We start from the raw sequence: 14,874 nt of genomic DNA, 5'->3' as shown, positions 1-14,874 counted from the left end.
ATTTTAATAAAAAGAAAAAAATGTTGAGAAATTATTTTCGCGTTACAACACTTTTTGGAATTTCATTAACAGATTGTAAATGTACTTGGAAATTAATAGCTGTAGAAAGTAATTGCTTATGTCGTTTAGAACTGTAGTTTAGATGGAAATATTCACTCACGATTTTATCACGTTCAAGTAACAAACTTCACAATAATGAAACACGGATTCCTTCGATATTTATTTTCTTTGCAACCATATAAACTTTGTTGGAATGTGTGTCTGAGGGAAAATTAAAAATTGTATGGGTGATCTTTATAAAGAAAGGGTGAGTTGACTTTAGAAAGGCACAGAATTAATAGAAATTTCTTGTTTACAATTATACAAGCTCTTTTGGAACGTGTAACTGAGGGAAAATTATAGTTTCTCTGCTTTTTTATCATAAATAAATAACAAGTTTATTTTAAGCCACAGAATTAACTTCTACGCCAAGTATACATAATTTTAACTGTTGAATTTTTAAAAGAATTCCACTTCAGAGGTAAATTGGACTCGAAAATCGGCCTCGTGATTTTGACATAGGTAATAAAATAGCGGCGTAGTCCTCGAGTATTTTTCGTACAGTCTCGTTATCGGTATTGTAAGTACGATTTTGGGATCTCACGCATTGGACAAGCCCGATTGCCTGATTCGCGCATACGTTGCTACTCTGTCCAATTTCTGTGGAAAAAACTTTGTGTGTAAAGTCAAGCAGTTTGGCGACAATGCAATCTAAAACGGTGTCTGTCGGTATTTCCCCATATCCACTGTCCGTGCATTCTTTTATGGCAACGTTCATCCATCCCCAGTTCTCGTACTGTTCCGTGTATTTTACGTGCTGATTTTCCAATTGCCACGTCAAATGAGCACGATATCTGCGAAATAGGAAAGAGGAGAATTACTTTACTTTCATTTATTTATAAGGATATGGAGTCACCTATGCGACTTTAACACTTTTTGTAACAGTCTTACAGTGCAAAAGTTTTAGGCCACTTAAATTATATAAGATATGTTCAATAATATTGAAATCGAGACTTTCAGGTCGCCAAATCGTGAATTTTAATGTTTCATTCTCTTCTGAATCTATTAAATAATTTGTGTACTATTTTAATATACATATGTATGTATAGTACACTAGTATATATAAAGTTGAATAGCAGATGTGTATGTGCATTTAAATTAATGCAAGATTAACATGCTGGCCTAAGACTTTTACTACTGTACGTTAAAATGGTCTACTTTTATACAATATTCATTAATCTCTTTCTTTACATTGCTCTACCATTGCTTTACATTCTCTTTACTCTTCATTCAGTAATTTGTTGGGGCCCACTGGCCCCAGTAACCCAATGGCATTATAGCTACGATAAAACATAGCCAGTTAGCTACAACCCCTTAGAGCTTAGAGCGAGGGGAACAATTATTTAATTATCCTGTGAAACGAATAAAAGTAATAGTTCGTTTCACAATCAGCGAGAACGTTTTATTATAGGGAATTTGTTCAGAGAAGACGATAAAAGGCTTCTGGGAAAGACGACTCTCCCTCGTTTCCTTGCGATTCGTTTAAAATTATTGGAAAAAGGAGACGGTTCCGTTCACTCACCCCCAACTCAACGGATTCTTCTCGAACTTCACATTTTTAAGGCTTTTAAGATATGCGAACATAGTGTAATCGATGAATTTAATTTGGTTGTAGTCGAAGTAGAAGTTTTCTAAATTGGAAAGCATCTGGAAGACAGCGTAGTCGATTACTTCGATAAAGTTGAACGACAAGTCGAGGGTTTTCAGGCTGTACGTGTACGCGAACCAATCTCTCGGCACTGTTCGCAACTTATTACCCCACAGTATGAGTTTCTCCAGCTTGGTGAGGCCTATAAACGCCGACTGGTCTATAAATTCGATACCTGATCCATGTAAATCTAGAGTTACGAGGCTCGCCGCGAATCTCGAGAACGCGTGGCTGGGAACAAAAGAAAAATGTTTAGAGTCGACTCTCAGTTCATTACGTATCAGGTTGTCACAAAAGTTTCTTTCGCTTTATTAATAAATAATACATGCACAATATTTTATGTTTTACGTTACATCACTCAATTGTGCACGATTCATTTTGCTCCATTGCTGTTGCAACATGAATATCTGTGAAATTAGATTGTCTATTTATATAAACACGATGTCACGACCACATCGAATAATTGAGTGCAACTCGTGAAAGAAACTTTCGGGACGACCTAATAAAATCAGTGCGCCTAATTTCGATACTAATCCACTCATTCACACTCTTGGTTCATTCTATGCAGTGTTAACAAACTAAGGGGTAATCATTTCGCAGGCTCGAGGAAGTTATTATTTTATTTAAATGAAATTTGCTGAGATAACACTTTATCGACTGGTAGCGTTTGGACATGTAATTAAATTTAATTATACTTTTTATTGTCATAACTAGTATTGTACAATATTTATTTTATATCTATTACAGTCGTTTTTAAATTAATGTTTACACAATACATTAGAATTTATGACGATGGGAGTATGCAATGCTATCTTGGTAATAGATAACAAAGTATTGCTTGCCATGGCAAGAAGATGATTAATAGGCTACTGGCCAGTAAAGTGTTAACATATTAAACGATGTGGTTATCTTTCTCTTGTAAACAGGAGGTTATAATCGACAACAAACAAGACTGTTAATATCAAGGAATTATAATATTTGTTTCTAAATTGCATTCGAGTGTCTATACCCAATGTAATAAATCAATTTCCTTTTAAATTCATTCCAAAAGCCAAGTCTTCCATAATACCCTAACAGTCTACGATTTATAAAATAATCTCGTATGTTTATCAAAAAGAATTTGACCCAACAAATCCCCTTTCCAAATTATAAAACAGCCAAAAATAGTATCCTGAACAATCTATCAGGAAATATCTATCAATCTATCTATAAATGGAACATTAACCAAATTTATTTATATTAATACATTCACTTTCTTACCCATGTACAGAAGGTATTTTCGAATCAAAAATCTCAATGGACGTAGTGTTGGCTGGGGCTGTATCCAACGCAGTTAGGTTCTTCTGATCCGTGCACGTGAACGTGACAGCCTCACCTCGTTTAGTTGTGGCACAATTGATCGAATCCGACGTGACGGTTGCCAATAAATTAAAAATAATAAAAATCAACAGGCGGTCCATGATCGAGAAACAGAGTCCAGAACTCGCGCGAGCATTTAATTAACTGAACGTTCCGAGATACCTCGTGTGATGCGTAACCGAATCGCGTGGGCGACGTATCCTTCGTTTTGCGTTATAATTTCCTCTTTCGATAAGGGAAAACGGATTGGCGCAGTGAAATTCGAGGAAACCGGCACCGTGCGACAGATTTTTATGTTTTCATTGTAACGCGAGACTGTTAATTGACTTGTTAACTGAATAGGATGGAGACGATCATTTCGAACTAATATAATATTCGAACTAATTGTATTAGGCGTAGGAATTATTTGCGAACGATTCGAATCTATCGCGTTTTATTGCTCCAGAATTCACGAGTATGTCACATGGTTTTAGGTTTGTCGAGGACGTCTTTCGAGCCGGTATTGTATTCCTCCATTTTTTGATTCTAAGCAATTCTATACTGGGTCCATCGAGAGCGTGGAATCGGATAGATAAAACCACGGGAGTTTCGAGTACTTTCATTGGTCGATAACCAGAGTCATAGCGGCCCAATGAAAGTACTTGAAAATCCTGTGGTTTCATCTACCTGATTCCACTATCTGGACGAACTCTGTATATATACTTCCACCGTCGAATGCTCCCCAAAAAGAAATAGTGGATAGGCGTGTTACGGTAAAAACAACGTTTATTGTCGTACATATATACATGAATACACAACTCAGATATTAACATCGATAAATAATACATTTACATATTCTACCAAGATCGTTCGCGAACCACGATGATCGGGGCGCGTTAAATGGACCTCTGTTCGCCTAATCGCACTTCGTGCCTGGCGACGTGTTCGCGGTGCAGAGTTGAGCTAATTTTTATTCAAAATAACGAATAGGAATTTCAGATATTTTCGGTAGAATAAAAGTAAAACGAGCTAGTTAAAATTGAAATAGCTTGGCTCGCAGTCACAGTCGCTAATCACAGTGATTAACTGAACAATCATCAGTATTTACACTTAGAAATGAAATAGTGTAGTACAAAAATATAAATATAAAGCACAGTCGAAAATATGAAAAACATTCCTGTTGAAGAAAGTTTAAATTAAACGACAAGCTTGATGTTTTTAAATAAATCTTTCATTATAAATACGTACACGAATGTACTTTATACATGTATATATTCGGAACGAAAAATTTATTTGAAAACATCGAACCTGTCAGTTAATTCAGACAAGCATTTTTCAATAAATGTAGAGTGTACAAATACTTATAGATCTCACCGTATATATTTCATTTCATTTTATTTCATTTTTAATTTTTATTTTTATATGTATTTCGCGGCCTGCTTCACGGTGGGTGGTTGAAGGAAATATCAATTTTGCTCTCGCGAATAAATTGAATCCAGCTGATGCGATTTCTATTCGTTATTTGGAACGAAATTAGCCCAACTCTGTCGCGGCGACGAATCAAATTAACATATCAACTATCTCGCCGCGAGTGTTCTTCGACATCCGCGCGCCGCACAATACACGCGGTTATTATTTGTCCGAAAATAACTGTACATCTGTTCCGCAATAATACGAGATCATTGGAACGACAATCAGAGCTAGATACGTGCTTGTCGTATTTCGGGGGACCGATGGTATAGTTTTATTTCGGATATTGATTATTACGCTACCGATTTGTCGTATACAGCTACATTTATTGTCATAAAAACCGTTCATTATTTACACCACAGAATGTAACACCGGCCTGTGCTTTCGATATCACATGCGTTAACGATACAACATCTAGTCCGAGACAGAGATGGACACGTGGTTATCTAGATACAGATTTCCATTAACGAATAACCAACCGCGAATGGATTAATCGCAAATTTGCATTGGACGAATAAAGCCTTATTCGAGTAACTGCTTTAGAGTCTTTATTCGTCGTCTATTAGTCGAATAAAATACCTTCCATCTCTGGTTCGAGGATCGCGCGAGCGCTTAAAGGATCACGTCACCTTGACATTGATGAAACAAAGGGTCCTTATATTTACGAGTCCTTAATATCGATACTATCCGCTCCATCGATATGAATTTTTTGCTACGAATGAAACGTAACAAATCTCTTCCCTTTATTCGGATAAGTCGTTATCCATATCCACTGATCTTATTTAAATAGTCTCGCAACAGGTGACATATTTTCTCGGCACGATTACTTCAACGAGACTTTCTTCCACCAAGTTTATTACCATCCGACTTCAAATGCTCAGAAAAAAACAATTATTTCCCTTCAGATCTTTTTCTTCGTCTTATGTCACGATATGTTATAATATATGTTATAGGCTCTAATAGATTGGTATATACAGTAGAACTTCATTTAACACGTTGAACGCCACGTCACCCATATATGGGTGACAGAGCTTTTCACTGAAGAACTTCAACAATTAATTTTAAGGACTGAGTGTTAATGAAAACGAATCTAGATAGAATTCGTAAATTTGTACAGGGATATAAAAATTGGTAATACGACAAATAATAGATTCTATAATTCCCAATAGTCTCGAGACGAAATTTTAGTCTCGTACACATTTCCATATGAATCAGTGTGAAAACATCAGTGTTAAAAACATTAAAAGCATACAAACGTAACTTTTCATTATCAAAGTCTGGTTGAAGATGACTCGAATCTACCATAAGCGATGAAAATTCGTGAACTCAAGTTGCATCAACTATCCAGTCATCCAAACCTGATGATTAGTCCCCTAATTCGGACAAATGAAGTTCTACTATATTTTAATTATCCCAAATCGCAAGAACGCAACCTCATCTACCACCTCCCAACAACAACAACGAAAAAAAAAAAAAAGAAAATTGATCGTTCTCGCTGTGAAGGTGACGCAACCGTTTAATTAGTATAAGGGAAGCGACGAGTCCGCGTCGGCGGTGAAACGTAAAATCTCGGTAACATTTCGGGAACGCAAGGAACGTAAAGTAACCGGAAGCCAGGACGCAATTGGATTGTTTTCGATATTCTTTTGGCCTACTATTAACGTAATTTGTACTCGTCGTGCGGTCTGTACACGACGGACTCTTTTACGAACTACATACGACGATCACTACGAAAGCGAACATTAATGCTACGCAGTTTAATCGACAACGCCGCAGCGAAGTGACGCTGTTCTGGACATTCAGCTGGGTCGGGGGAAAATGCGCTGGCGCAGGTGCCGGTGCCGGGTATGATGAAACTTTCGATTTTTTCGCGTTCACGTCCGTCAAAGCGTTCGAACTATTTCTCCTCAACATCGTTGTCGTGTGACCCACATTTCCACTATTTTTCGACAAACCTTCGCGTCCAAACGAGAGCAATTTACCCTTTCTATCGCTTTGTTTCTTTGATCCGTATTTATCGTTGAAATCCGTGTTGCGGGTCGGCGCTAAGGTGGTCCTCGGTAGAAACAATTCTGTAACAATTGTATCATAGAAATCTCATCGTCGAGCAGTTGTTTCGAACGTATTTGTTCGACATCAAACTTAACCGAAGATGATTCGTATTTAGCATACGCTTGTTCAACATTTAACACATTGATATTTATTTGGCATGTATTTATTGGACAGTAGTTGATTTCACCAAATGGAAATTAAGTTTCTTTTTTCAATGGGATTTTTAAGGTTGCGTCAACCCATGATGATCGTTAGGAATGACAAATACTTGAATTTAACGTAATGTCAACCTGCACCCATATATATCAACACACGTTATGATAATTCAATGCATTATACGAGATCAATCGTTGTAATTCGTTTGAAGAACTGTAGGGTTTTAGAAATGATCGTATATTAATTATTACCATTATTGCAGTTTGCAACATTAGCTCCATATGAGTGTACGAATCTATATAAATAACGATAAAAATGAATCTTCGTTATGATCTACTTTATCTTCTTGAAAGTATGTACTTTTTGCCAATTTGAGTAGTGTAAATATAAACAAGTATTCGAATTGAGTAGAAAATCTCCAATCAGGGACTGTAAATACTCGTATTAAATATTCTCCATTACAATGAATCTATATTTTCCATGACCTAAGTTTTAACCTCATGACCATACATATTCAACGATTCATTACATACATATATACAACATTTTATGGTCATACAATTTTGTTTATTTTCTATATCATTCCAACATATTCCAAGTCTACTTGATAATTAAACTACACATAGAACAATACTCAAAGTTCGTATACATGCATTTCAATGTCCTTCAGGTTGAGACTTACACGTCGTAACAGAGATCAAGTTGAGGTCTCACAGGTTGTACCAAAGCGAGTAGCTCGAAAGAACCGAGTAGCTCGGACAGAAGCATACGGTTCGGATTATCCATTTCGGACGTGTGAAAGAAATCGAACGGCTCGAACGATTTAAGTACATGAATGAATGTGTGCGAATCCAGTGAATGTGAATATGTATTCATTGAATGTACTTAAATCGTTCGAGCTGTTCGATTTCTTTCACACGCCTGAAATGGATAATCCGAGCCGCTTGCTTCTGTCCGAGCTACTCGGTTCTTTCGAGCTACTCGCTTCTCTCCGAGCTACTCGCTTCTCTCCGAGCTACTCGGTTTGGTCTGAGCCGCTTGCTTTTGTCCGAGCTACTCGGTTCCTTCGAGCTGCTCGTTTCTTCCGAGTACTCGAACAGCTCTAGACTCGTGAAATGAATAGATCGTTTACCTTGCAGCCTTATCGTTCCCTCGGTCTTGCCGAGTAGATTCTCCGCGGAGCAGGTGTAGCTGCCGAAGTCGTCCCTGCTCAATCTCTTGATGGTCAGATTTAATTGATATGCATAATCGTTCAACGGCACCTCCGATAGATTGTGTTTCTCGTCCGGCAATAACTTTATACCTGGAACATTTCGCCGACATCGTACCCGGTGAGCGATAGTCGCCGCGTTTAACGCGCGAAAGGAGAACGATTCACATCTAAACGGGGCGTCGCGCGACATTGAGAAACAGCAGTTGCTATTCGATATTGTGCTCGATCCTTACCGTCGTCCCTGTACCATGTATTCAGAGCTTTCGGCGAGGACTCGACGTAGCAATGAAGAACGACGTCGCTGTTAGCAGGTGCCGCTACTAATTGGTTGGGGACTTTAATCAGTGGTTTAACTGCGGGTGGAGAAAACTATAATTAATCATGTAAGTTTCCAACGAAGGTAGTACACCGTCGCGGGCCCCATTGCACTTACACCGAACGTTGACGTAATATCTTTTGCTGACTGACGGCGGCACGCCGTTCGACGCGATGCAAAGGTAATAGCCCATTTCCTGACGCAGAATCCCTGTTAGATAAAGCTGCTCCCCCTCGTGCACCTTCACTGTGTACAGTAATTGCAAACCGTGAATTTCAAACATACCGAAGTGTAATTATTAATTAGTAAATACGTGGCAGCCGATGGTTTTACACGTGGTACGTCGGCTTCGGGCCTTCCTCGGCTTCCTTATTCGTTGATTCTTTTTTATTTCTCTACTTTCAGCGGTAGGAATAACATGTATAAATATCTGTGGTATACCGCATATGGATAGTGATCTATTCTCTTATTATTATCATATATTTTTCGTTTATGTGTCTGTATAAATTTGCAAACTCCTCCATCAATGTCCGCCAAATTGGGTGGAACAGTATGTGATTGATATGAACCATTCACATAATTTGACTTATGAATAGACTGCGAATATTATGCATTTATGACGTAGAGTGACGTAAAAAAATCTACATTAAAATACGGATACTACATGTTGAATATATTCTACAATTGATATAATAATGCATGAAATCCAATCTACTCGTAAGGCACCACGTCATTATACTTGTAAGCATATAAATGTATAATAATATCGTTACTTCGCTTTGCATACATACACGTACCCTTTGGCAACAAATGCACAAAATCCGCAGTCTACTTACGAGATACCACTTGTAAGAATACAAACGTTTTACATCAATCACACGGCCTATTACAACTTCATCTATCTCACATAAATATACTGTCTCCCCATTCGAATCGTAAGACGACAATTATATATTCCCCATTATGGCCAGCAAGCCGCCATTAGCGGGCGCCTTTTAATAAAAATTATCGATATCCGCGGTTGATCGATAATCGTCCAAAGTAATGTTCTCGTTTTAATCGCGACGTCGTTCTATTTCATGTTTCTTTTTTTCTTTTTATTTACGGTTCGTCCGACGTAATTATCGCGGGGGTGCGCGGGAGTTGTCGTTCGTCGAAAAGTTTCGAATCGATTTACTCGGTCGTATTAAACCGCTTTAAATGTATTCCGCTTTAATATTCACATTTTGATTACGCTCCCGGGTAAAACGCAACACGGAATGACGTGGATGGATCTGCTCATTAAAGGATCTGAAACAATGAGAGAGTACTCTCTCCCTCCCATTCTACTGTCGGCCTCCTCCTCCCCCTCCCCGCCCGCCCCTCTCTTTCCGTGATACGTTTTAGGGAAGATCGGTGAATCGTTGGCGCGATATAGATACCGAGTGGTACACACTTTCGCGATGCAGTGTACACAGCGAATATTGCAATCGGGTATGCGAATCGATGGGGTCGGCGAAGAGGAAATATATGTAAAGTCAACATCCATCACTCACCGTTAGAAAGGCTAATCGGGTGGCTGATTTTCCACGGAAAACGCGCCGCGGCGGACCCCAGCCACCGAGAACCCGATTTTCCACCGTCGCCATGGCTTTCAAACAAAACTGGCGGTGCGCATTTTCTTAACTTGCGAATCCAGCAATCTTGTTTGTACCTTCCGACTCGTTTCCTTGTTCCTCTCCCGTTTCCGAGCGTCTCAAACTTTTTCGATTCGAGCCGATCGAGCAGAACGATTCCGTCGCAATTTGACGACGGGAAAAGAACGAGGAGGAATTGTCGCCACTCGGCACGAGCCCGTGATTTATTTAAATTACAACGATCGATTTGCGCGAGATTGTACGATGCGCGGTTACAATGAAAATATCGATAGGAGAGGATCGTCGAGCTTCTGTTCTGAAGGGAGGGGAATCTTTTTTTGGGAAGGGCTAGATAATAAAAATCGTAAACTTGCCGGAAGATGTTTGTCTCCCACAAAATCGTCACCGCTCGGATCGACGAGAATTTATTTAAATTATGAGACAGCGATCGATGTCGGGTTACGGGTTGGAAGCAGAAAAATGAAATAATATAGTTTTTAATTAGATGAATTTTATTTCGACACTTGGAAGGCTCATAGAGGCAGCCGCATTCACTATCGAGGTTGTCTCACGACTAACTGACACCCCATCCGTCGAACTCGAGTTTTTGACGCGGGTGTTTATATTGGCAGGCTTATCGTCTCGCACTTCTAACAGTAAGAACTAAAAACCGCGGGGACTTGAAACAGAAATGTGATTCATGTTTGTTATTGAACTAAATGCAATGTTTAGATCCAAATCATTCGACAATCGATTTATGTGTTATTCGAAAGTGGAATTATCGACTCTTCGTTTCAAAAGAGGGCAAACTTTTTTAAAGGGATCAGATCGTAAGAATCTTAGATAGAAATACTTGAAGAGCTACTTATATACTGACAGAAAGATCAGGTTCTAAATTTTGTAACGAGGACGTGATATTTTTAATAGTAAAGGTATCATAGAACAGGTGAAATTTTGTAATCTTAGGTAGCGATACTTGTACAATCATTTTGCTAATGGAATTCCCCAAAATACAGGTTCTAAATGTTTGTATTCTTAATGATAGATGTGTTATAAAACAGGTTAGATCTTGCATTGACGCAATGAATACAAATGAATTCTTTTTAAAATAGTATTTCACTCAACCGAAGCTCGAAGTTTCCACTTTCTACCATTAAAGTTATTTGCAAACGGTCGTCCCTCAACAATGACCTGTATAATCTGTATAATAACTATCTGTAGATTAGTACTATTAGAATTTGCCGCGCAGGTTGTAGTTTGGTCAACAATATTAATTTGTTTCGCCATCTAATAGAATCTATCTCGATAAATTTAGCTGAGTCCATCGATGTTCGTGCATGCATTTTCATTATGGAGACGATAATTTTACAGCTGCGGTCATTTATCATTCAATTTAAATATTAATTAATCCGCAAACCTGTAATTCTGAAAGAAAATTCACATGGTGTTGGGTTGAGATGTCTGTTTTTTTCCTCGCTAAAGACTCGCAGATCTTAACTGATGGTACTTTAGTAGATGGTTAGCGTTGAGATTTCTCTAGGACTGACTAATTGCCCTGGAGAGACTGACTTCAACTAACCTGTACACGAAACGTTTTGAAGTCTTAATTAAAGGCGGAGAGTCTGATGACTAGATTTCGTGCGTTTATGGCGTGTGCTAATATGGAAGACACGTGTAGAGGACGCGTGTATAAAGTTCCAGTCTTCTTATGTTTCCTTTACAAGTACTGGATGTACGAGAGAACCTCTGAAACACATTTTCCGTGGATTTTGATGGAAAGTGGCATCGCGTACAGGTCGGTAGAAAAATTTTCGTGGGGCAAACTGTCGTCTAAAATACGTTCCTACTCATTGTTTATTTTCCATTATCGATATATGTGCACTATCAGTACAAAATAAGTCTACGCGGAGTCAGTTACAAGTTTCAGTCGTAAAGTTCCAATTTTTATAATGTTTCCTTTAAAAGTACTAGATGTACAAGAGAACCTTTTGAGAAGTAGTATCGCGTACACATCGATAAAAGAATTAGTGAGACAATCTGTCGTCTAAAATACATTTCTACTAATTGTTTATTCTTTATTATTAATATATATGCACTTTCGGTACAAAATAAGTCTACATCCAATCAGTTCTGAATTCAAAGTAGAAGCGAGCTCGATGCATTGATTTTTAAAGCATACTGGGAATAAAAATTCGAAGATGTGCTTCCGTAACATCTTTAAAGTTTTGTTTATCGATATGTACACCACGTTATTTCCCCTCGGAAACCGCGGAGAATTTCTTTGAAAGACTTCCTTGTATCTCCAATAGCTTTCAAGATAGCATTGCGGGGTGAAACTTCGGAGGGTAGTTTCTCCCTTTAAACTTGAGTTACCACCGCTAACGAAAATACCCATCCTTTATTTTTGGCCGTTCTACAAACCGGCAAAGCTTCATCAAAGTCGGAAGGCGGAGACTTCGAAGGTGCTCCTTGTTTGAACCGCGGAAGATGGTAGTGCCACTTAACACCCTTCTATTTTTTTCTTTCAATAAAAAACCACTTCACAGATGTAGCTCTATTTCTAAAAATTGATTGGCTAGTTTATAACAGAATGTGTTAAATATTCACTGGATCCTTTTTCTTACTTACACTTATTTATCCCATCTATTATTTTGTTTCAATGAAACCCTACTTTACCCATATAGCTTCTGTGCAACAGAAAAGAACTGATCTCTTTAACCGAAACAAAATGTTCTCCTTCCATAATTAGAAAACTATCGTTTTTCGCTCGTCCTCGTCGGGATTCTCACTTCACAGTTGCGAGGTTGGCTACCTATATTCTGTAGAACGATAAAGAAGAAATGTGATGTGTGCGTTACCTCGTTTAACACCGTGCTCGGTTCGAAGGGTGATATTTCGGCCATCCTCCCGCTTCCAGGTGACCATAGGTTTCGGCGTCCCTGTGGCCCGACACCGTAATCGCAGATCACTGTTCTCTTTAGCCGTTAGGAGGTCGGCCGAGTCGTCCAAATCCATGATATCGGGCGGTATCACTACCTTCATGTGACCCGTCTGTGGAAAGATCGTTACCAGCCACCATATAGTACCATTTATCTGCTGGCGGAAAAGATCCGGCCGCGGTCCCCAAGCTACACTCCCTCGGACATTTAAATCAAGCTTAACTCTCGGATTCAAACCTCAACAAATGCGATTGCTCAACGGAGACTTGCCTTTAATCTAGGTTTACCTACGGACGAAAAAAAAAAATATATATACAAACCGTGCCAATTGCGACGATACCAGACAGAGTCGGATTAAGATTTTTCCCAGAGCCATGATGATATGGAGGCTATGGATACCGGGATTTTCAAAAGAAAAAAATGGTATTTTTAGTTTTAGTATCATTATAGATAAATTGTAGGTTCTTAACTCTCTCTCTCTCTCTATATATATATGTTACTTTAAAGATACTTCTACTTAAAGTGAAACTGCTAAATTCATTGTTAATCTGTATTATAAAACAAATAAGGTTGGCTATATAATATAAATAACTACCAATTATATAGAAATATAATCGTAGCCACCTAGACATTTTCAAGTGTATTAATCCGACGGTCAGTGTGTTAAACAACGTACTCGATTAGAATAAGAATCTCTTATGGATGTTTTTATATTCGAGGAGCTCTCCCTTGCAGTCGGATTAGTTACTAATACAAAGAAATGAGGGCTACTTTACCGTTAGGGATCGAGGAAGTTAATCCATTGTTTACTACAAGGGTGTAAATATATGAGAAGCTTGTAGCGTTCCATGGTTGTGTTTGAATTCATCAAGTTGCCTCAAATTAATCTCTGGAGACCCTCGAGCCGACGGAGGCCCCTGGGCTTGTTGCCTCTAAAGCCGTGGCTTAATTCGGCCCTGATAGCAGGACACGCGACCAACTAAACAAATAATGTACTTCCCTTTTTCACCCCATTTATTTCGCGGATAATTTCGCGTTCGATTTCATCGATGCCATCTCCATCGTCTAATATATCTTCGCCGTGTCAATGGTTTCCATTGCTCGTTTCAGTATTTATTATTTCACATCAACATTCAGTCGACACGCGATACATGTCGAGGTTGTTTCTAATTTTATGATTTTTAATGCTCCTGCTGTCTGTTGTATTATTTTCTACTCATTAAGATGCGTGTACGAGTTTTTTGAAATTTCATAGGAAAAGACCTGGGGGTCTTCGAAATTATTAATTTAAATTGAATTTTGCAGACATCCCCTAGAAGAACGTAGCTTGTTTTATGAAATTTCATAAGAAAAGACTTGGTGTCTTCAATATTATTAACTTAAGGAAAATTGTTTCAGATATAATATAGAAGATCGCGGCTATAACGTTACGTTTACCTTTGAACTAGAGTCTTAAATTTGCTACCCTGCATATCCTTCGGTTACTTTACGGAATCTTCCCTTTAAGAAGTTCCGAAACTACATTGCAATCCCCACGAGCATTCTCAAAACCTATCCGACTGAGCGAATCTCGCTAATGAATCAGATTAAGCAACATCGTGTCCTTGGCTCGAAATTTGTAAGCGCAGGAGCACCGAAAGATTCCTCAACAATATCGTAACAGAGGCGAAGAAATGGCCACTTTGCGCAGCGCGAAATAGAAGAGGTCTTAAGTCAACAGAGATGGCGTACTGCTAATAAGTTCAAAGAGGATCATATTTTGCATCTTGGAGGGGGGATTGGTAGGGAATTCCGCTTCGCGAGCTCCTTGTAGATAAACAAAGCATAAATTTTGACCTATACTGTTCGCAATTAGAACGACTAAATGCAGTAATTACAGGGAAACGACGCGAATTAGCCAATAGGAAAGTTATTGTGTCCCAGGAAGATAACGCGAGGGTGCCGCGTTTCGCTGCGAACTTGGGAAAAGTAACTCGAGCTATGTAGATTAGGCCGTTCTTCCTCGTGCCCCCTATTCGAACAGTTTA

At 38.6% G+C, this 14,874-nt stretch overlaps 2 protein-coding genes across 2 annotated transcripts in view; both read right to left on the bottom strand.

The window, feature by feature from the left end:
* Positions 1-299: 299 nt before the first annotated feature.
* Positions 300-3,241, bottom strand: LOC128887891 (leucine-rich repeat, immunoglobulin-like domain and transmembrane domain-containing protein 2). The gene is made up of 3 exons (XM_054144356.1): positions 3,008-3,241; positions 1,622-1,978; positions 300-893 (listed from the first exon to the last, which is right to left on the bottom strand). Exons 1-3 carry the CDS (start codon positions 3,205-3,207, stop codon positions 515-517), a joined length of 936 nt encoding a protein of 311 aa, XP_054000331.1. The 5' UTR covers positions 3,208-3,241; the 3' UTR covers positions 300-514.
* A 2,548-nt stretch (positions 3,242-5,789) lies between these two features.
* The window catches only part of LOC128887884 (lachesin-like), a 66,298-nt gene continuing 57,213 nt past the window's right edge, over positions 5,790-14,874 (bottom strand). Inside the window, exons 5-9 of the mRNA XM_054144343.1 lie at positions 12,767-12,959; positions 8,410-8,538; positions 8,210-8,329; positions 7,896-8,066; positions 5,790-6,627 (exon numbers count right to left, since the gene is read on the bottom strand). Coding sequence (XP_054000318.1) covers positions 6,260-6,627; positions 7,896-8,066; positions 8,210-8,329; positions 8,410-8,538; positions 12,767-12,959 — 981 coding nt within the window. The 3' untranslated portion in view covers positions 5,790-6,259. The remainder of the gene's footprint in view (positions 6,628-7,895; positions 8,067-8,209; positions 8,330-8,409; positions 8,539-12,766; positions 12,960-14,874) is intronic.

The sequence above is a fragment of the Hylaeus anthracinus genome, unplaced genomic scaffold (genome assembly GCF_026225885.1).
Source record: "Hylaeus anthracinus isolate JK02 unplaced genomic scaffold, UHH_iyHylAnth1.0_haploid 11989, whole genome shotgun sequence".
NCBI lineage: Eukaryota > Metazoa > Arthropoda > Insecta > Hymenoptera > Colletidae > Hylaeus > Hylaeus anthracinus.
This window is presented reverse-complemented; position numbering and strand designations above follow the sequence as displayed.

Bases quoted from the DNA above. Each gene is read 5' to 3' on its own strand.
- LOC128887891 (XM_054144356.1), bottom strand. From the start codon at position 3,207: ATGGACCGCCTGTTGATTTTTATTATTTTTAATTTATTGGCAACCGTC. The intron at 1,979-3,007 runs GTAAGAAAGTGA...TTTTGTTCCCAG, and splicing joins AAAATACCTTCTGTACATGG to CCACGCGTTCTCGAGATTCG. The intron at 894-1,621 runs GTGAGTGAACGG...CCTATTTCGCAG, and splicing joins AAGAATCCGTTGAGTTGGGG to ATATCGTGCTCATTTGACGT.